The sequence below is a fragment of the Phaenicophaeus curvirostris genome, chromosome 12 (assembly GCF_032191515.1).
Source record: "Phaenicophaeus curvirostris isolate KB17595 chromosome 12, BPBGC_Pcur_1.0, whole genome shotgun sequence".
In the NCBI taxonomy this organism is placed as follows: domain Eukaryota; kingdom Metazoa; phylum Chordata; class Aves; order Cuculiformes; family Cuculidae; genus Phaenicophaeus; species Phaenicophaeus curvirostris.
Window position 1 is genome coordinate 347,041 of NC_091403.1, and position 20,777 is coordinate 367,817.

General features: G+C 56.1%; 2 protein-coding genes across 5 annotated transcripts in view; one reads left to right on the forward strand and one right to left on the reverse strand.

Annotated features, from left to right (window-relative positions):
- Positions 1-20,777, reverse strand: part of PPIB (peptidylprolyl isomerase B) — a 151,295-nt gene that overhangs the window by 128,846 nt on the left and 1,672 nt on the right. The window lies entirely within an intron of this gene.
- ZNF609 (zinc finger protein 609) overlaps positions 1-20,777 on the forward strand; it is a 45,297-nt gene that overhangs the window by 18,771 nt on the left and 5,749 nt on the right. For all 3 annotated transcript variants that reach the window (XM_069867186.1, XM_069867188.1, XM_069867187.1), the window contains exons 3-4: positions 14,441-14,666; positions 20,448-20,535. In XM_069867186.1, coding sequence (XP_069723287.1) covers positions 14,441-14,666; positions 20,448-20,535 — 314 coding nt within the window. The remainder of the gene's footprint in view (positions 1-14,440; positions 14,667-20,447; positions 20,536-20,777) is intronic.

Sequence of the window (20,777 nt, forward strand, 5' to 3'; positions counted from 1 at the left end):
GCTGGTGTTTGCTCCTGCCTGGCACTGAGGTTGGTTTAAAATTCGGTGAGTGTCAGGATTTAATGTAAAATGCTGCCTGGCCTTGTTCACTGGGGTCTCTTGGTGCATGCCGCGATGGATAATGTGAAGAGCCAGATGCTTTATCATGCTTGAATTCTGTCTGCAGTGTAGGTGTCCCCACATTTTATGTCCTCACAGGGCTAGGATGTGAGGGAACTTGGAAGCGCTTTGTGGGAGCAGGTGTAGCCTCTGGGGCTCCTGGCTGGCCTGCCCTGGTGTGGGGAGGGGGCTGTGATGTCCTTGTGGTTTCATGCCAAGCACTGTGCACACTGAGAGCTGTGGCTTACGTGGCTGTACCAGCTCCAAGCCAGTATTCCCAGCTGGTGCTGCCCTGCTGGCTTGGGATGCTGACCCTCATTCCCAGTGGGACACAACCCCAGGTCTGCTTCTGTGTCCTCTTGCCCTGCCACAGGCCCTCTGCAAGGAGAAGGGGGGACGTCAGTGCTGGAAATGAGCTTCAGTAGAGCAGGGAAGGGAGGCTTGGAAGAGTAGGGAAGAGCCAGGGCTAGGGGCGTCACCTTCAGAGGCTGACCAGGATCCTGTAAGAGCGGATGGCCAGGCGCCCGCCAGCTCTTTGAGGTGGTGATGATGCGTCGAGCAGAACCGTCAGGTGCTGGCACAGCCTCTCCTGTCTGGGTGTGGGAAGACAGCGGATCTGTAGGGCGCCTTGTGCCGAGTGGTGTATGAGAGCTCAGAGTGCTGTTTGCTGTCCTGTGGCTGAAGGGGACGTATAAATATTGGTGTACAAACAGGAAGGGTTCTTTTTTTTGCTGAGCATTAACGTTTCAAGGTACAGGAATTCCGTTGGTATTTGGGGTTTTAAGGCCGGCTGTTAATGCTCCGCTTTGTATGCAGGCAAGGAAGCCAGAGGGGCTGAGCCTTGAGGGAGCTGGAGCTGAATCCTGCACGTCCCTTTGAAGGAAGCCAGGCCATGGCACGAGCAGAGCTTGGCTGCCCTGACCTGGGGGAGAGTTAAAGCCCCTGGTGGTTCTGCCCTTGGGCTGCGCTCTGCAGGAACTGAATCATAAATCATAGAATTCTGGATTGTGGAAAAGCCCTCTCAGCATGTCCAACCCAGCCACCAGCCCAGCCCCCCCCCCGTGCCCACTGAACCCTGTCCCCAGGTGCCACAGACACATGCTTTGTGAACCCCTCAGGGACGGGGACTCCACCCCTGCCTTAGGCAGCCTCAGCCAGGGCTTCAGCGCTCTGCCAGGGAAGAAATGTTTCCCAATATCCAATCTCAGCCTCCTCTGGCGCAGCTTGAGGCCATTTCCTCTCATCCTGTCACTTGTAAGAATGTAGGAGCAGTTGGTGCTCCCCATGGTGGGTAACTCAACAGCAGCTGTGGGAGCTTGGCCCCACTTGTGTCCTTTCCACATGGTGTCTGTAAATGGGTTTCATGTTGACCCATCCCTCAAGGGTGTGAGGGGGTGCATGGCATTAAAAGATTGGAATTTTGGGTTTTTCAGGTGTGTACTCATCAGCAGTGCCATGGCTTATGGCAGGAGCACCTTCTAACGTGGATGGTGCGGTGGAGAGGGCAGCGGCAGATCTGGTTCTGGTTTTTCCTGTTGTGTGAACAGAGGCTGTCCTGGGGTTCCTATTGTGCCGCCTCTGTACCCAGCGCTCCCAGTGTGCCTGAGCCTTGGGGTAAAATGCACTCATCTTCTCAGAGGGAGCGGACTCTCCTTGGCTGCTCTTGGCTGGAAGGAGGGGACAGGTGAGATCCGCTGCATCTTTTTGACATCCCCAGGGTCTCCAGTCTTCGTCTGCAGGGATGAGTGACCAGGCTGCAGGTGGCGGTTGTTTCTGAGCGGGAACCCAATGGCTTCAGCCTCCAGGCCACAGAAGCAGCTTGGTTTTCTGGACAAGAGGGGATCCACTTTGGGACTGATCCTATGGTGAGAGGCTGTCTCCTCTTTGGAAGTCACTGTTGTGAAGTGTGTCACTTTGGAGTGGGGAGCGGGGCTTTGTTAGATCAGAAGTTTCTGGGCATGGAACCCTGTGTTATGGTGCTGCGTGTTGCTCCTTACCCGCTGCCTTGCTCCAAAGCCTTTGGGAATCATTCTTCCCAGGCAACCTGTCTCAAACGCAGCTCTAACGCAGTGCCTGGTGAGAGGGGCCTCGGCAGCCCGCACCAGCCCAGCGATTCCAGCCGCCTGGCAGTGAGTGGGGCCATTAGAGCCAGTCTCTCCGGGAGCTGGTGGTCCCGTACAGGAGGTGGGAAAAGAATTGGTTTCAATTCCCATCCACCTTAAGGAGGTGGTGTGGGAGACTCGGATGGCCCAGCTTTGTCGGTGGCTCTTGGCTCCATCACTCAGTGCCACTCTCTGTTGGGCTTTACGCCTCAGTTCTAGGGAACTGGAGAGGGGAAAACCACTCGGGAGGGGTTTAATCGGAACTGGACAGAGGACCTTAAGGGAACCCAAGGAATCTGGCAGCTGTGCTTTGTGCCGAAGGGGCAGAGATGGGGCTGGGATTGAGTGCGTTGGGTTTCTCCTGGCCTGTGTCTCCTTGCTTGGGCAACCACGTTGCTGTGGTGGGAGATTGATCTTAGCTCTCCAGAGCCTGAGTTTCCCATAACATCTCATCTCAAGTTTCTTTTTGTTTTATTGACATTCCAACATCTGGGCTGTCTTCCTAAATGTGATTCTATCCAAGAGAAGGTTAAGGAAGTGAAAACTTCTGATAGCGCTGCCAAAAATAATCTTTGCTTGAGCCCAAGTGCTGCTATTGGAACTTTCTCCTGTAAAACAGTTTGTGGGTGAGCACGATGAGCAACCCCTGGAAGCCTCCAAACGCTCCAGCTGTTCGCTCCAGCTTCTAGGACTCTAAGTTCTCTTCAGGACTGTTTGGGTTTGTCACGTGTGGCGTGAGATGTTCCAGCAGTGGTCAGGGAAGCTGCAGGAAATGTCTTTGAATTTCTTCCCTGGCAGAGTAGTGAAGCCTTGGTTGAGGCTGCCCAGGGCAGGGGTGGAGTCCCTGTCCCTGGAAGGGTTCACAAAGCGTGTGCCTGTGGCATTTGGGGACAGGGTTTAGGCGGCATGTAGGGGTTGGGTTGTTAGTTGGATGAGCTTGGAGGGCTTTTCCAGCCTCAGTGATTCCATGATTCTATGAATCTCACAAAGTTCTTGTTCAGCGTGAGCTTGGGCACAGGACCTTTCCTTCCTGCTTGCGTGATGGTCAGAGCTCTGCTGCTGCACCAGAGGTGTCCCACCTGCTCCCGCCCTCCTCTGCCCACGCTGGGGCTCCAGGGTTTGTGCCACCATGTGGGGAGCTGGGGCAGGGAAACAATCCAATTAAAAGCTGTGCTGAACAATGTCAGCAGCAGATTCTGACCAGGTGGTTTCCCAATGCTTCTTGGATTGTTAAAGGAAGGCTTGTGGCCAGTGTTGGAATGGGCAGCTGTGGTTGGAGTGTGGTGGGATGGTTTCTTCTGTGGTGGTGCCATGAAGACTTGCTGAACACAGGTTGTGTAGGTACACAGAACAAACCTGACTCCTGCTGGGATTCTAGCTGGTGAGGCTTTGTTTTCTTCCTGGGCAGCCCAGCCTTGCTCCCTGGCGGATGGGTTGATGTTTCAAGGCTGCTGTTGCTCCTGGAGAAGCCTCCTTGAGTGTCAGCTCCTGCCCTTCCGAGGCTTGTGGGCATGAGAGGAGATGCTGGAGCAGCACTGCACCCGTCCTGGCTGCCTGGGGCGAAGGGGGTTGCCTGCAGTAATCCTGACTAATCCATTAATCTGTATCAACACTGATAGGGATTAGAGCAGCAGATAAGGTTCAGACCAGGCTTGGAGCTCAGCGATATCCCCACCCTCTTCCAGCTCAATCCTTGCTGATCATGGTTCCTCTTAAGGGGGCCGCGCTCCTTCGCTGAGCAGGCACCGAGGGTGAGTGTGGATGAGCTGCTCCCGGCTGGAGCACACCCGTGTCGCTGGGCTCCAGCTGGCCAGACAAGTTCATCGATCCGTCGACATCTGGTGACCGGCATCTCAGGCTTGCTGGAACAACCGCCTCTGGTTGTATGTTCCTCTGCGTGAGGCTGAACTGGAGATCTGCCACCTCTTGCTTCTTACCAGTTAGGTCCACCTGGAGGTGAGCCTGATTTGGTTGTGAATGCGTGGTGGAGCTGTGAAGGAAGCTTTTTTGGATCAGCTGGTGCTGCCAATCTGTGGCTCCATGCAAGCTTTGCCTCCTTCCTGCCTCCAGACCAGGGCTCTCCTTGTGTCGTTGTCCTCCAGGCCTTCCGTGTCTCTTCTTTTTGGGCGCCGTTGCTCATGACTGAGGGCTGCACTGTTCCCTGGGCTCCTTCTGTTCCCCTAAGGATGCCACGCTCTCATGTGGTGGTGGGACTCAGAGCTGGCAGCAAACAAAGGTTGCTTATGCCTGGAAGAGCAGCTCGTGGTCAAGTGCCCTACACAAAGCCCACTGTCTCTGCTGGGTTTGCTGTTGTAGCCTCCTTCCCCTGTCCCTGCCCTCTTCCAGCACCTCCCCATGCTCACGAGATTGCTCCGAGGTTGCCACCGGTTCCCTCATCAGCAAAGCCATGGTTAATCCTTCCCTTAAATCCCTTAAGCTGTCAGCAAACAGCCCCCTTCTTACCCTTCTAGCACGCAAGCTCGGCCAGGATGGAGCCTGGCTCTGTACCCAGGGGTTTATTTTTGTTCCCAGATCAGCAGTTCCTGCTCCCGCTTTCGGCCGGTGCTGCAGGCTCCCTCACTGTTGCAGTGGAGCAGTGGGTGGCTCGCTGATGCGTGGCCTGCAGTGACAGAGCTCCGGTGTGAAAATATGCAGGTTCTTAATTCCCTAAGGACAGGCGCCCGGTGTTGTTTGGAGTCACCGGGGAAGATTTGCAGCTCAGATCCAAGGTGGCTGAGGTCTCATCTCTCCAAGGAGCCTCCAGCTCCTTGGGCAGTGTGCAGTGGCCTTGCCTGGGGTCTCTGAGCTGGTGGTGCAGCTGGTGGGGCCAAAATGGGCCAGAAATCCTGATAAAGCTTTTTCCACAGGCGTGCTCACCTGTCGGCACCTGAACCCTCAAATCTAGCTGTTCCACTCTGAGCAGTGGTGATGGTGCGTTGGCAGTTTGGCTCCTCAGGGGTTATTTATTCATTCAAAACCAAAGGCTGGATCATTGTTTTGGGTCATATTTTTGTCAGCAGTTAGGTTAAGTGTTCAGTTATTGCATGTCTTACGTTGGTGGATCTCTGAACCATGGAGTCATGGAACGGTTTGGGTTGGAAGGGACCTCAAAGCCTCCCCAGTCCCACCCCTGCCATGGGCAGGGTCACCTCCTGCTCCAAGCCCTGTCCAACCTGGTCTCGAACACCTCCAGGGATGGGGCAGCCACCACTGCTCTGGGCAACTTCCAGCACAGCCCAAGGGAACACAAACCCAGCAAGTGCTTCTCAGCATCTCAGCCTGTGTGTAATTTGGTTTCTCTCTCAAAACTCTGGATGAAATGCTCATTGGAAGGGGTGGGAATGGTGTTGCTCTTGCTCTCCAGGGCTGTCAAACAGGCACTGCAACCCCTTCCCACTCTTGATCCCAGGGGGAGAGAAGGTGCCAGGGCTCCGTGGGGGAATATCATACGGCATCTTGCTGTGGAGTGGCTGCATCCAGGGATTACTCGGAAAACAGAAGGCAGGGAAAAGGGTCAGTGTAGTGTTGGCAGCTGGCAGCTCCGGAAGCCAGCGCCCTCCAAGCCGTGCACTGGGTCAGTGCTGCGACTCTTGGCTGACATGGTGCGGGTGGTTCTTGGCTGATCCCTCTGGTCTGGCAGGGAAACAGGACTTGGAGGAAACAGCACGTAAAACTGGAATTTCTGAAGAACTGATGTCCTAAAATCAATTTGTTTAAAGCGAACTCCACCAGGGCACTTGACTGCAAATGTAGCTGTGGGCGGAGCTGGGTGCGTCCTCCTCTCGCCCAGGCTGTTTTGCTGCCACCAGCGCAGGATACACAACTGCTTGGCTCTGTGCTCAGGGCAGCTCTGCCTCCATAGCCTGCAACGCCGTGACATGGGGCCGAGCGTGGCAGTGGACCAACCCCCAAGCTGCTCCGGAGAGCTGCTCAGCCAGTGGGTTCCCATCACCTTCCAGGAGCTGGAGGAGGATTGGCCTCCGGGCGCTGCGTGCCTTCATGCAGCTGAGGCATTTGCTCACCCACGGCTGGCAAGCGCGGGCTTGAACAAAGCCGGTTGCCTGTGTCTGCATGGTTCCATAATGTTATTTGGGAAGGAGCTGGGCAATCTCGGCTCGGCTCTGGCACCGCGGCGTGCAGCATATGACAGATAATCGGCCTGGCTACCCGCCTGTGCAGGAAGAGGCTCCTGTCGATATCCGACCTGGAATGGCACCTCACCTTTATCAATCACTGCCAGCGCTTCTCCTGGCATATTCTGGATACGCTCTGAGGTGGTGGCTCCTTGCACTGGCTGTGATCAGAGCCTGCCTGGGACGTGGAGGCAGGGTAGGTGTCCCTGCCTGTCCCCTCTCCTCCTCTAATGAGTTTTCCCAGGGGATGAGGAGAAAGTCACTTGGCTAAACTGCAGGCTGGTGCACAACTTGCCCCTCCTGGCTGGTGGGGTCTGCTGCCTGGCACCAACCCACAGTCTGGATACGTAAAAGCCAGGGATCCATGAGTGAAGGGTGGTTTTGCTGAAGCAAAGCTCGGATTTCCTGCAATTGGCTGATAGGGTTTCCAGCCCGTAGGGTTTGAACTGCTCCAGCTCCCCACTGATCCAGCACAGTTGGACATGAGCAGACCAGGAGTGGCCAAGTGTTGGGAACAGGGTCTGTGCCTCTGATTCTTTTCTGGAACAGGGAAGTGTTATGTTGTCTCCTTCAGGAGTGCCAAGCAGGCTGATCACACTAGGTGAGCTTCTACTGCCAGCTCCCTGCTTGAGCTGGCAGCTTCCTGGCATGGAGCGCCTTGTTCCTTTCCTCCGAACGTCTGTGAACCCGGAGCCCCGCTTGCTGGGTGTTGTGAAGCCACCACCAGGTTTGCTGATAAGCAGGAGGGCCTGAGGTCAGGCCAAGGGTTTTGCTCCATACTCGATGAGTTTCAAGGCATCTCCGACTGCCTTGTCTGTTGTTGGGAGCAGGGGAGTGCTTCCCTGATCTTGGCATAGCCTTGTCCATGAGCTGCAAGCCCGCTGGCTGAACTGCAGCAGGAATCACACAGTGTGGGCACGGCCAGGCCTGGAGCTCTGAGAGTGCTGCCAGTCCCCAGCACTCGTTAAGCAGAGCAAAAAATTGCTGTCGCGCTTTATTTCAGCAGCAGGAGCAGAGGTGAGGGGAGCTGCCAGCCTGCCTGAGCACAGGAACACCACTACTGCCAGCTTTGCCAGGCTGGAGCAGGCAGCAGCATCGCGCTGGGCTGCTGGGCATTATGAAGAGGAGGGAGAAGTGAGAAGGCTGCAGACCCCACAGTAGACAGTCCCTATGGATGCTCTTCTCCTCCCTTTCTAGACCAGCTTTTCAAGCTGAGAGTCAGACCAGCAGCTCCTGCTTCATCTACCCTTCCTTGGAGGCTTTGGCTTTATCTCTCCATGCCACTGCATCCAGGCTTTTCCCTCTGGATCTCCTCCTCGTGGCTAACGATGCAGCAATGCCAGCCACGGATCCCAGTGCTTGGTTTGCTGCTCTTTGGCAATCATGCTTCTCTGGTACCACAGCACCTCTGTTTTCCAGGCTGTACCTGGGGAGCTGCCATCCCAGGGATCAAGGCACAGAGTTTTTAAAGGACGATAGTCTCAGGGATGAGCTCCACTCTCCTCCTCAGTGTGGGCAGGGGGTGACGATGCTTTGAGTGGGACCTGTGGTGCCATCGCAGACTGGAGCCCCAGCACAGTGTCAGGAGACTCCATCTCCCGTTCCTGCTCACCCTTGGCAGTGGTGCTGGCCTGACCCTGGATTTTGGGATAGTTCGTGCTTCTTGGGAAGCATGCAAGAGGGTTTATTGTATGTGGAAGGGTCAGAGACCTCTGTCTGGGGCTAAGAGGAAGAGGACTTTGGGGGCTGAAGCATGAAGAAAGCCTCATTAGTGGTACAGGTGCAGCTTAAGAGATGCTCTGGGAGTGGGATGCACAGAGTGAGGCCTCGTGGCTGTGAACAGTGCCCCTCTCCTTAGGAAAGGAGGAAATCATTTCCCCTTGCTTGCTGCATCCCTTTCTCTCTCCCTGTGTCCTGTTCCTCCTCCTCTTCCCTGCCATTAATTGCTCAGCTGTTGCTGATGCAATTGAAACAAGATGTGTCTGCAGCCCCCATGCTCGCCTCCTTCCTCCTCTGGGATCTCCTGCTGCTTGTGAGGAGCTGGGAGCTGCGGCCTCGGGAAGGCGGCTCGGGTCCCCGTGTTGGCCGATCATGCCTGCGGCGTTGGGCCATGGCCGTGAGGTCCCCAGTGAGGGGAAAGCGGCTGGGCCAGGCTAGGGAGGTCTGTCCGGGCCTGAGGAGGTGGCTGTCTGGCTCCCGCTGCTCCCAAGGACACAAACCGGCTGGAGCAGGGACGGCCTGGTCCCTCGCAGCTGATGCCAACGCTCAGCGTGTTTTGTGCTGTGCTGGGAAGCAGGGTTGGTGTGCGAGTATGGTGCCGGATGCGCCACCTTGATGGGCAAAAGCCTCCCAGGCTGAGGGGAGCAATTTCTTGGCTTTCACCATGGTTTAATTCTCTAATCCTGTTGAATCACAGCTACTGCCCAGTTCCTCGTCGCTGTGCACCTTGTGAAGGCTTTCACCCCTGCAGCCGTCAACTCTCTTCTCTGAGGTGGCACTGTTCGAACACCAGTGTTTCCTCCTTGGCTCTATGGCTAAGAAGCATCTCTTGGATCTAACATATTGGCTGTGCATCTCTCCTTTCCTGGTTCTTTTTCTCTGCGGCCGTGCACGTCTGATCCCTTGAGCAGAGGCTTTGGGGCTGGGGCAGTATGGTCTCTGAAATGCTGCACTTGGCTTCCGAACTCTTTTTGTTCCCCTGCACTTAAGCTTTCCTGGTGGGATGGGTTGGGCTGGCCAAGGGCTGCATCCTTGCGTTATGCTGCTGGGCTCTGTTGTGTTGGATGTGCTTGGGGAGCTCCATGGCTGTCCTGGCATGAGCTGCATGGTGGCATTCAGGGGATGTTGCCAGAGGATCTGCCGCAGAGCAGGGCTTGGTGATGTTCGGACAGGCACTGGATTCAGTCGATGTGGTGGGATTGGGCTGGTGGTTGGGCTAGATTTGCTGAGAGAGCTTTTCCAGCCTCAGCGATTCCATGATTCTATGATTCTGTGTATTTCTCAGCCCTAGAGCTCTTGGGTGGTGGGTTGTTCCGGGATGAACCTGTGGCCTGGTGCTCAGGATCCTGGCTGGGATCTGCAGCACTAGGCAGACCCCATAGGTCTCTGCCCGCCGGAGCTGGCAGGGTTAAAACAGCCTGCCTTGAAGCTGCTGCTGTTCCCTGGGGATCCGGGCTTCGGGGTTGTCCCTGGCTGGGCTATTGTAACCTCCATATCCTTTGGCCGGGTTTTATATATCCAGTGGCTGTCACCAGGCTTTTAACAGTGATGGAGCTGTATCACAAGTGGTTTGTGAAAAGCCTCCTGGATTTATTTCCTCCTCCCAGGAGACTGATGGATCGAGGCACTCCAGGAACTTTTTACGTTGTCTTCGCCTGCTCTAATGTGCTGGTCAAAGCGTGCTGGGGTTAACCGTGGCTGTGTGAGTGTGGCAAGGGTTTGGATGTGAATTTCATGTGGTCCAAGGAAGAAAATGTGTCACTGTAATTGTGACTTTGGTCTTCTTGCTTCTGGTTTTCCTATGTGAACCTCTTTTAGTGGGAACAGGACAGAAAGTGAATGTGGGGGGAGTTGCTTGTCAGGAATGGCTACTGGAGGATCCTGCTGTGGGTGTGCATCATGAGTGGAGGGGTTTCAGATGCTCGAAGAACTGTCTTCTGCAAGAAGGTTGGGTGCAGGGCTGGGACCTTGCTGGAAAGCCAGTTCCCGGGGAAGAGACGGCCTCTAGCCCTGAAAGCAAAGAGAAGATCATGTGCATGTCCCTGAAGGGGAGCACTTGGGAGCTGAGCTGCGCTGGTGGTTGAAAAGGTCCCCAGGAAAGGGGCTGGGGGGGAAGAACGTTTCTTCTGCTTGGGTAGAGTTGCCTGGTTATCTTGTTGGGCTGGCGAAAAGTAAATAACTAAAAGCAGGACTATGCCCCATGGTTTTTCTTCCACTCAGCCTCCTGGCTTGAAGGACACGCGGCTGGTGTTGGCGGTACCAGGGTGCTGGAGGCGAGGCAACAGTGTAAGAAGCCAACCACCCATCGGCAACACTGCCCGTGTTCACGGGAAGAGGAGCTCTGGTTGGAAGCACTTAACAGAAAACCTGGCCCAGGTTGCCCAGAGAAGTCGTGGCTGCTCCACCCTGATCCAGTGGGAGGTGTCCATGCCCATGCCAGGGAGGGTGAAACTGGGTGGGCTTTGAGGTCCCTTCCAACCCAAACCGTTCCATGTTTCTATTCTATGTTCTGGCTTAGTGTTTTCAACTATTAACCTGGACACATCTCCAGTGCTTTCCCACAGGGGATCTGGTGATGCCCACCAAAGATGCTACCTGGTTACCTCTGTTCTAGGAGTTGGAAGTTCATGTGCCCAGGTACCACTGTGAAGAAGCAGAACTGTTGTAGATGCAGTGACCGCAGGACAAAAGCGACAGCATCACAGCTCCCAGTGCTGGGCTGAGCTGTGCAACAGCATGGGAAGTGTGGGCTGCAGCCTTGAGCGATGCACCATGATGGAGCAGGCTTGGTCCATGTTTTGTCTCCTGGCAGGTGAAAGGGATGCTGCTTTGTGGGTGCCCTGCACCTTGTGGTTGTTTGCACCCACTCTGCCCCTGATGATGCACTGTAAATACCTCTGCTGGTTTTTCTTCCGTGGGTTTTGATGTCCTTGGTGGCTTTTCTTGCTCAAAAATGCACTTTTCTGCCTGGTTGACGTTGATATTGGGAGCAAACCAAAACACTCATAAATGTGAGTGAGTAGGCTGGGTTAGTGTCAAAACCAGTGTGGTGGTCTGGGGTTTGTTGTGCCCTCTTCTCTTCCTCTCGTTAGCACATTGCTGCTTGATGTCCCTTTAGCGGTGACGCTAACAAAGCCGTGCTGGCACAGCTCTAAGATGGCAGGCGCTGCTTTGTATGCTTCTCCCTTCATGTGGGACCCCACACCACCTTCCAGTGTGGGCTGTGATCGGGTGTTGGTTTTAGCGACCCACCCGGAGCCCAGGACTGGCACTGCGCGGCGCCATCGGCATCGCCAAGGAGTTTGCTTTTTCCCCAGCAAACAGCAGTTGTGCTGCCACCGCCAGGACTTGGCTTCGTTCCACCTCTGTCCTCGGTGGCAGGGAAAGCACGTTCCTCATGATGGGAAAGCCGCCACCGGGAACACAAAGGGCGATCAGGAGGGGAGGCAGCAGGCGAGCGGGGATGGCTAGTGCTGGCAGGGGAAGCTTCGCCCCATCTAATGTTGAAGCTCGCTCCAGCAGCCGTGGTTGCGCTTGTTGGTATTTAACCTCGGAGCCTCCCAATGGGGAACAAGACAAGGGGGATTTTGGGCTCAGAAGCATCGAGTGCTTTGTTCAGGGGGTGGTGTGTGTCAGTGTTGGAGCCCAGAGGGTGCAGGGCTTGCTCTGAGGAGCTGAAGGCAATCTCCAGCTCCGTCCTTGCTCACAGGAGGGGATGTGGAAGGAGCTGCTGGTGGGGCCCCGTGGCCCCGATGCCAGTATCTCCTCTGGCTTCTGGCCTGGTAGAGGGAGCTGGGTGCCTGCTGAAGGTGAGAGTGGCTGTCAGAGCTGCCCGGTGGTACCCGGGGCTGTCCTGACATCCCCAGCCGTCCCGCAGGCTAATCGGGGTTCTCAGGGCTGCAGGAGGCTGCAGAGCTGTGGCACCAGGAGATCAGGCACACACTGGGGGAACGGAGTGCAGGGACTGACCCATCGGCCTCTCCAGCGTGGCTTTCCACTGGGTCCCAGCAAAGTGGCTCTGCTCCTGCCCTCACCCTCGGAAAAGCTGCCTGGGCCGTCTCATTTTGCTGCGGAGCTTTGGGTGAGGGACCAGGAAAGTGAAACATGACGTTCCACCCGGCTGCCATGCGTGTCAGAGTGCTCAGCCAGCTGCTTGTTATGCACCATGAATGTGACCGGGCGATAATTAGCAGAGTTGGAGCTGTAATTAAAGGCTCCTGTGCTGTGCTGGGGGTGCTGTCGCAAAGTGGAAGGAGGCTGAGCAGAACCTGGGGCAGTGTGATGAGTATTCTCAGTCACCACCCTGGCCTTTCCTTTCCCAGCTGTGCCTGGCTCCTCTTGGGCCATTTCATCGCGTGGGACTTGCGTTTGGTTTGCCAGATGTGGCCCGCACAAGGGGTTTCCTTCCTTGAGCCCCTTTCAAGGAGCCTTGCACTGCTTTGGAGCATTCTCCTGCATCTGCTGGCCTGTGCAGGATGGAACTGCTGGAGTTTGGGATGATTTGCCTCCTCTCCAGCAGGCATATGGGGTATTATATGCCAACCCCCTTCTCTAGTCCCATCAGATATAGCCAAGGCACTGGCTGTGGGGCGGCTTCAGAGGTGGATGAGGATGGAGAGATGGGATGGAGGGTAGGTGTGCTGCCAGCAGAGGACCTTGTGTTCCCAGCTGCCTCCAGGTCATCTTCAGCACTCAGTGGAGGGGATGCAGCTGGAGAGAGGATGCAGGAGGGCGAGGAGACGGGTGTGGGCAGTAGGGGCTTTGTGTTCTTCTTGCTGTGGCAGAGCCAGAAGATCTCCGAGGTCTCCACAGGGGTTATGTTGGTGTCCCCTGCCCACACCTGCCCCTGTAGGAGCAAGCAGATGCCACTGGGTGGTTGGGATCTCCTCCTCTCGACTCCCCTGCCGAGACTTGTATCTTGCACAATCTCCGCTTGCGAGGGTGTCTGTGTTGCTGAGGGTGCGGAGAGGCTCTGCAGGGTCATGGGCGGGTGAGGAGACAGGATGCTCCAGCTGCCACTCGGAGCAGGTAGGGTGTGCCAGCTGCTTCTGGAGTTGTTTGTCTCACCTGAAGGTTGGAGGGTTGGGAGCAGGAGAGGGAGCAGATATTTTTGGCCATAGGTCAGGACCAGGGTGCTTGTTCGGGGTGTGAGTTGGAGCATTAGGGGGCTGTTGGCAGTGCTGGCCAAGGAGAGCCAGCAGTGAGGTCGGGAGTGGCTGTGGGCTGGTGTCTGTGTCCACTCCTGGTGGCCGGCAAGCTTGGCCTCTCTGGGGTTACAGTGGTCTGTCTTTGGCAGAGGCTTGGGAGGACATGTCGGTGTGGTGCTCGGTGCTCCAGAGGGATCTCCCTCTGTCTGAAATAGAAACCCAGGTCAGCACTCACTGATGGTTTCAGTTCTCTGATCTGCTTCTTTTCTGAGGTTGCTCAGGATTTTACCTAGACTGTAAACTGTAAAGAGATGAGAGCAGCTTGCCCCATACTGCCGTGAGTCCTTGTGAGCCAAGGCGAGGGGACAGCTGACCACAGCTGGCTTGGCTCGTGAGCCCTGAAGGACTGGAAGGTCTCCACTCCACCCTTCCCTTGACCAGCAAAGAAATCAGCAGGTCAGCCACTTTCCTCCTAACGCCACTGTGATCTGCTTGCGCGGCAGAGTGGCCAAGGACTTTGGCTCCTCAGCACAGCACGACTTGGCCGTGGTTTCACTTGGCGTGTTGGCTTGTTGGCTTTCCAAGTTGGGCTTTGGCCATGAGATGCTGTTTCTATGTGCGAGGAGAGCGCAGTGGCTGGCATGGTCAGCTTGGCTGTTGGCCAGATCGGGCTCTGAAGCGGATGCTTGTGCAGAGAAGAGGGATGTGATCTGAAAGCCCATGTCCTCAGGTGGCCACAGGGTGGATTTGGGAGGAGGAGGATGTTGGTTTTCATGCGCGCTGGAGGGAGACCGCTACTTGTTGGTCCTGTCCTTCCAGTTGAGCAGAAGCCTGTAAATCTTTTTCTCCTAATGAGGTCCAATGTCATTGACTGTGTGTTAACATCTGAGGGATAGCCAAAAGACTTCTGTATTCAGCCAGAGCCATTGGGGAAGGACCTTGGTGCTCACTCTTGCAAGCAGGAGAGCAGATACATCCTGTGGAAGGCCTTGGGGTGATCTGTGTGACTGCTAAGCACCAGCTCCTCGGGGTTATGTGGGTATGGGCATACCAGGGTGGGAGAGAGCCGTGAGGTCCTTGTCTTCTGATGAGGTGTGGGGCCTGGAGCTGCCTGCTGGCACAGGTGGTGAGAAGGTGGCAGCCCTGGGCTTGTGGTTCTCTAGGAATGCAGATGCCTGTTGGTACTTGATCTCCTTACTGTGTTCCCCATGGTGACCGGCATTTTCTTCCTTCCCCACAGATGGAGTCTCCAGTCTCCACGCCTGCTGTGTTGCCCTTGCACCTTCTCGTCCCGGTCGTGAACAATGACATCTCGTCGCCTTGCGAGCAGATCATGGTGCGCACCCGTTCGGTGGGTGTCAACACCTGCGACGTTGCCCTGGCCACTGAGCCCGAGTGCCTGGGGCCCTGTGAGCCGGGGACCAGCGTCAACCTGGAGGGGATCGTCTGGCAGGAGACGGAGGATGGTAAGTGGCATCAGAGAGCATTTCACTCTCCTGCAGTGTCATTTTGGGGTTATGGCAGTCCCTTCCTTCTTGTGCCTTTGCTGTGTTGCTTCTTGGCACTTCCGTGGCTTTCCCCACACCATAGAATCATGGAATCATTGAGGTTGGAAAAGTCCTCTCAGCTCACCCAGTCCAACTGCCAGCCCAGCCCCCCCGTGCTGACTGAACCCTGTCCCCAAGTGCCACGGCCACACGCTTTGTGAAACCCTCCAGGAAGGAGACCATCTGGGTGGTCAGGACACAGAGCAGCCCTTCACTTGTCCAGCAAAGGGAGGAATGGACCAAAATTTGTATCCCTGTACCCAGCAGCAGGTGAAAATCCCAGCTGCCATTTCTCTGCCTTTCTGCAAGAGCCGACTTGCTCTGGAGGTGCCAGAGGAGCGGTTGTGCCAGCCTGCATGGGAATGTGGTGGAGCTGACTTCCTTTCTGCTTGGCAACCCACAGCGCTGTCACAAAACCGCTCCAGCCCTGGGAGGCGGCAGAAATCTCCTGCTGGATTAAAAAACCCCAGCGGAGCTTTCAAAATCACCTTGGCAGGAGATCAGGCGCTTGGCGATCTTGCCAAGCCAATCCAATCTTTGTTTCTGCTGGAGCTCCTCTTGGGTTGCTTTCCCAGATCCTTTGATGGGTTTTTATTGCTGCTGGGGCTCTGCCAAGGAGTGCAGGGATGAATGGGTGGCTCAGCGAACCACGGCAAGTACTGGAACCTGGCCTTCCTTGCAGTCTGGCTGGGATGGGGGATGTTTCTGCTCTGGGACATGTGGGGTGAGCTCCTTGTGCTTGCGTCTGGCATTGGCTGGGGTCTGGAAGCAGGAATGGAGCTCAGAGTCATAAAGGTGAGAAGGAGCAGCATCGGTGGAGGCCAGCTGGTGGTTCATCTCAGCCAGGTACCCCAAAGCTCCTTTTGGACATCTCCTCCTGCTCTCCTATAGCCATTGTGTGCAGAGAAGGATGCTCTTGTCCTTTATCTGCTGGCCGCTCCTCACTACAACTGTGTTATCTCTGAAGGAAGCTGAACTGAAACTTGTGTTCCCAGGAGCTGCTTCCATCTTGCCTTGTGCTTTGGGAAGACAAGGATGGGCCCGGTTTACCTTTTGTCTCTCTTTGCTGGGAAACTGGTTTGGAGACAGTGGTTGGTGCAGGAGTGAGTGCTGTGATGGGAGGCAGTGAGTACTGAACTTGTTCCTGCTGGGAAAAGCTTCGTGACCTGAGCTGCTTGGGAAGAGAGGAGCTCATGGACCATGCTGGAAGAGGCTGGGCTGTGCTGGCTTGGCATGGGGACCTTCACACTCCTCTGCCCTCTCTGATTCACTGTCCATTCTGTAGGGAAGAATTTGTCTGGATTGAGGCAGCTGGGAGCTCTAAGGGCGTTTTTTTCCTGCTGCTCCAAGGCAGAAAGACACCAGGCGTTGTGAAGTCAGGCCCAAGGATCCTCTTCTTTGAGCTGTGCTTCCTGGTGGGATAAGGACCTGCAAAGAAGGAGTGTTAAGGAGCCCTGCACATCCTGGGGCTGGGGAATCTGCTGGAGGCGGAGGAAGCCTGGGGAAAGGCTTTTGAGCTCCCAGCGTGCTGTCACTGCTGGAGAACCCTCATGGGCAACAACAAAGCCTAGGAGAGCTTGGACCTTGTAGGGGCTCTTTGTCAGTGGAAATCAGAGGAGTGCAAGCGACTGTGTGAAGGAGGGACAAAGGGAGCATCCCTGTGCACAAAAACATCCTCCTCCTCAAATGCTGACTGAGAGGCAGTGATGTGGGAGCGTTGCCTGGTTCTTCTCCCTCTTCTCCTGCTCCTCACCCCACCATGGAGCTCTGCGGCCCGTCTGCCTGTCCATCCACATTACCCATCACTCCTGCAACCCCATTTTGGAGTGTGCCCCGCAGGCACCCGTCGATTTCTCGTAGCTGGGCTATTTTTAGTCTGCAGGAACGCGATGAACTCGCACAGAGATCCTTCGCTGCTGGCTGCTGCTTGGTTGCCGCCATTGGGAGCAATGATTTTTACAGCCAGCGCTGCAGAAGACAAATCACACTGTTGGGTTTGGGTGCTGCTGGTCAGCTGTGTTTGTTGGCTCCTGGTGTAGCAACATTTCTCAGGGTGAAACCATCCCTGTTTCCTGCCTGGCATCTCTCCTGCCTTCCTGTTGTTAACGGAGGAGTCAAGGGTGGTGCTGGAGGAGATGCTGGGTGCAGGTGCCCAAAGGTGGAGCTTGTGAAATGCACAGGGATGCAGTGGGCATCTCCTGTCACTTGAAGGATTTGGAGCAGAAAGCTGCACTGCAAGCACGTCTGGAAATCCAGGTGAGGTGCTTTTGGCATGAATGAGCACACCTGTGTGGCTGGAGACCATCGGAACAGTGAGGATCCCGATGTAGCAGCACCAACAGAATGGCAGCAAACTTCATCTGCATCTTTTCCTCTGCTCAGTGCTGGGGCAGCAGCCACAGGTTGCCTGTGGCTGAGTTCTGCATGCTCCGGGGGTTTGGATTGTGCTCCTGCCAACATCTCCATGCTCTCCAGATGCCAGCATGGACACATCCTCGCACAGATAGAGACACAGTGGACTGGGAGAGGATGAGGAAGGCTTGGATGGAGGGTGAGGGCCAAGGCTGGATGACTTTACCTTGTCTATGAGGAAGCCTGACTCCAGATGTGATGGCTTTGTGTGCTGAATGTGCTGCCTCGCCATTACCCACAGCCTCCCACTGCTGCTCTGGGGATATGGCGAGTGTGCTGGGACCGTGCTGCTTACAGGTGGGCTGTGGGCTCCGGGGGGGCTGCACCTTCCCCTCCACGCACGCTGTGGGCTGTACAGCCGGGTGTGCTCAGACCCAGAGCAGGAGGGAGGTTTCAAGGCTGACACAGCAAGGAGTTGGAATATGGATTTCTCCTTGACTTTAATGGCATTTCCCAAAGCAATGTGTGGTTGTAAATCCCCTCCAAGGTTGCAGAGCCAGTGCGCAGGCTCAGAATGCTGCTCTGCAGCTGAAAGCTGCGACAGCATGGCTGTGACCGCTCTCACTCTCAGATCAGCAGTCTGGGGTTTGGGGCTACAGCCTTGCACCCTTCTCCCCTTTCACTGATGGGTGGGGAGGCTGTGAGATCCTCCCAAATCCATGTAGAGAATCAGAGGTTTTGTTGTGTGCCATCCCCAGTGCTCCCCTGTTGCTGCTGCTCTGTGTCTGGTATCTGCTGGCTTGGCAGCGCGGGGAGCTGCAGGAGCACTAATGCACCGCTTATCGTGCTCAAAGCATCTGCCAGCTCCGCGCAGAGGCTGTTTGATCATTTGGGGCGCAGTGTCCTGCTGCAGACAGGAGGCCGGCTGGCATCCAGCTCCCTGAGGCATGGCTGGGGCAGCCCTGGCTGACACTGGCTGGGGCTCCAGCTTCAGCAGCCAAGTACTGAATTACAGGCCTTGTTTACATGGAGGCTCTGAAGCTGCAAATTGCTCTGCCAGGCATCCCTGGGAGCAAAGTAGGTTTCAGTTCCTCTGCCTTGCTTCTCTGGGAGTGTCAGGATGGAGGCCTGGGCACAGGTCCATGGCCCCAAGGAAGGGGTGTGAGCGCTCAGTGACCAGGATGCTGAGCAGCTTGCACCCAGGTTTGGGTGCTGTCTGTTCCTTAAGAGCGTCCAAGGTGTCGCCTTCAATGAAACCAGCAGGTATCCGAGTAGGATTCTTCCTCCACAAGAGCATCTCCAGCTTCTGGGCTGCGAGGGCGTTGCCTTGGTGGGAGAGAAAAAAAGGCTGCTTAGGATCCATCCTGGGGTTTAAATTGTCCTGGGTTCTTGCAGGAGGATTAGGAGGAGATTTGGTGCGATTGGTTGCAGCGTGTTCAGTATAGGCTGGTGCATTTCTGAGATCTGGCACTCCAAAGGGATGCCTGGTGTTGGTGTGCTTCACCTTTCCGCTTCCATCACTCTCCTCGCATCGTGCCAGCAAGGGAAGAAATGTGCCAGCACATCCTTTCTAGTATCGGACAGCAGTCCCAGGGTGTGCAGGAGAGTCTGGTGGCTCCTCATGCAGTTAACTCCCAGCAGCACGTGTGGTCTCTGGATTCAGAGAGGGATTGAGCCATTGTGGGGAGGGCAGAGGGAGCGGCTCCTCTGCGCCCTGTGGCTGGGAGGGGTGGACTGGTTTCCAGACTAGGGTCTGGTTTGGAGCTGCTTGGTCCTGCTGCAGTCCCTGGGAGCATCCCGCCACAGCTCCATGGAGGTGTCCTGGGTTGGTGGGGTGCAGGGTACAGCCAGCAGCTTCCCTGGAGTTTATTGAAAGGGGGGACATGCTCTGTTGTGCCCGATAAAGCTGCTTTAGGAGGAACGGAGGTGGAAGACAACTCTCCGCGTGCCCTCCTTGGGATGCCTGGGATCAGCATCCCTCTCCTTCCAATCAGTCTCTCCCAGCAGTTGGCTTTGTTCCTTGTTCCTACTCTAAAGTAACATCTCCAGTATCACATCTTGGCTGTATCTGTCTTAGGGCAGGTCCCCAGCACCTTCCTTTGAGGACAGGATCCGGCCTCTCCTGCTTACCAGGATGAGGTGGTTGCAGGTCTTGTCTGCGTTTCCTTGCCGTGTCTTCCCACTGGAGCACCCAGCATTTTCCAGGAGGAGCAGGAAAAGGGAAGGCCTGCATTTCAGTTCTCTTCCTGAAGGAAACTCCCGTGCTGGACCTGGGCTCCATATGTTATCACTCCCTGAAGCCTGCAGCTGGCACAGCATAGCAGGGATATGGGCTGAGGTTTATAAAGGTACTTCAGGCACAGCTGCTCTGTGCTCCCATGGCTCCATCCCTCTCCTGGGGCTCTGTGGCTGGGTATCTTGCTGCACTCATCAGCTCTTGCAAACGAGTTTCCTCTCTCCTGTGTTTTACCTGGCTCCAAGCAACAGATTCCTCTCCCAGTCACTTCAACAGCAATCTGAGTGGTCCGTGGTGGGAGGGAATAGTCACAAAGCTGAGCAATGCTTCCAAAGACCCCTGACCCTGAAGAAGAGACGTCAAGGGTCTGTGCTTGGCACAGGCGGGAGCCAGGCTGCTTCTCCTCCAGAGCTGGCATGGAAGAGCTGAGACTAGTGGGTTTTCTGAATGCCTGCCGCCTTTGCTCCGTGCTGGGAGGAGACACAGCCCTGTGCACGGTTCTCCCTGGGCTGACGGGTGCCGGGGTTGCAGGAGCAAAGCAGAGTGAGGCACAGGGATGCTTCCCAGGGGTGGTTCTCCTGCAGGAGGTGGTAGCTGGTGTGGAGATGCTGGGCTCCGTTTGCCATCTAGTGGCAATAATGGCCTTCTCCAGGGGCCCGAGGGGCTCGGGGCTGTGCACGGGGCCGTTTCTCAACACTGAGGTCCACAGCTGTGCTTGGAGGATCTGCATCTCCCCTGGGGGTATCATGATCCTCACTCCCTGGGATTGCCTTCTCTACCCCACTCAATCTGCATGGAGCCAATGCGAATCTTCAGGCCGTCCCCAGACCTCGCAGCCCACTGAGGGTCACCGAGTTTAACATCCCCATGAGAATAGGGAAGAGTGCAGAGCAGCTGGAGAAGGAGAGGTTGGGTGGACACTGGCTGGAGTAGTGCCAAGAGGGGATTATCCAGGGGTCTGCAGCTCCCATCTTGGTGCCTGTCCAGCCCAGAGTCCAGGGTCTTGCCTCTCCTAAGACCCTTTGTTCAGCTTCCTCCAGCCCTAGAGCCAAGCTGTTTCCTGAGGAGTGGATCACACCTGGCCCCTCTGACCCTTTCCCCTCACCTTGCAGGTATGCTGGTGGTCAACGTCACCTGGAGGAACAAGACCTACGTGGGGACGCTGCTGGACTGCACGCAGCACGACTGGGCGCCTCCCCGGTAAGTGAGCAGTGGGTCCGGCCACACAGTCCCAGCCCCTTTGCCAGGGTGCAGGGCACAGACCCAGGCCATGCAGCCCGTGGCACATTCTCTTCTGGAGTCAGCATCTCCTCTGTGTCCAGCTGAGCTGCTCCCATGGCTCAGTGCCCTTGTGGTCATAGTCCTGGAGGCTGGAGGGGGTCGAGTGTTTGCCGATGGAGCTTTTGCTGATCCCTCTTTACTGGAGCGGTCAGAGGAACAAG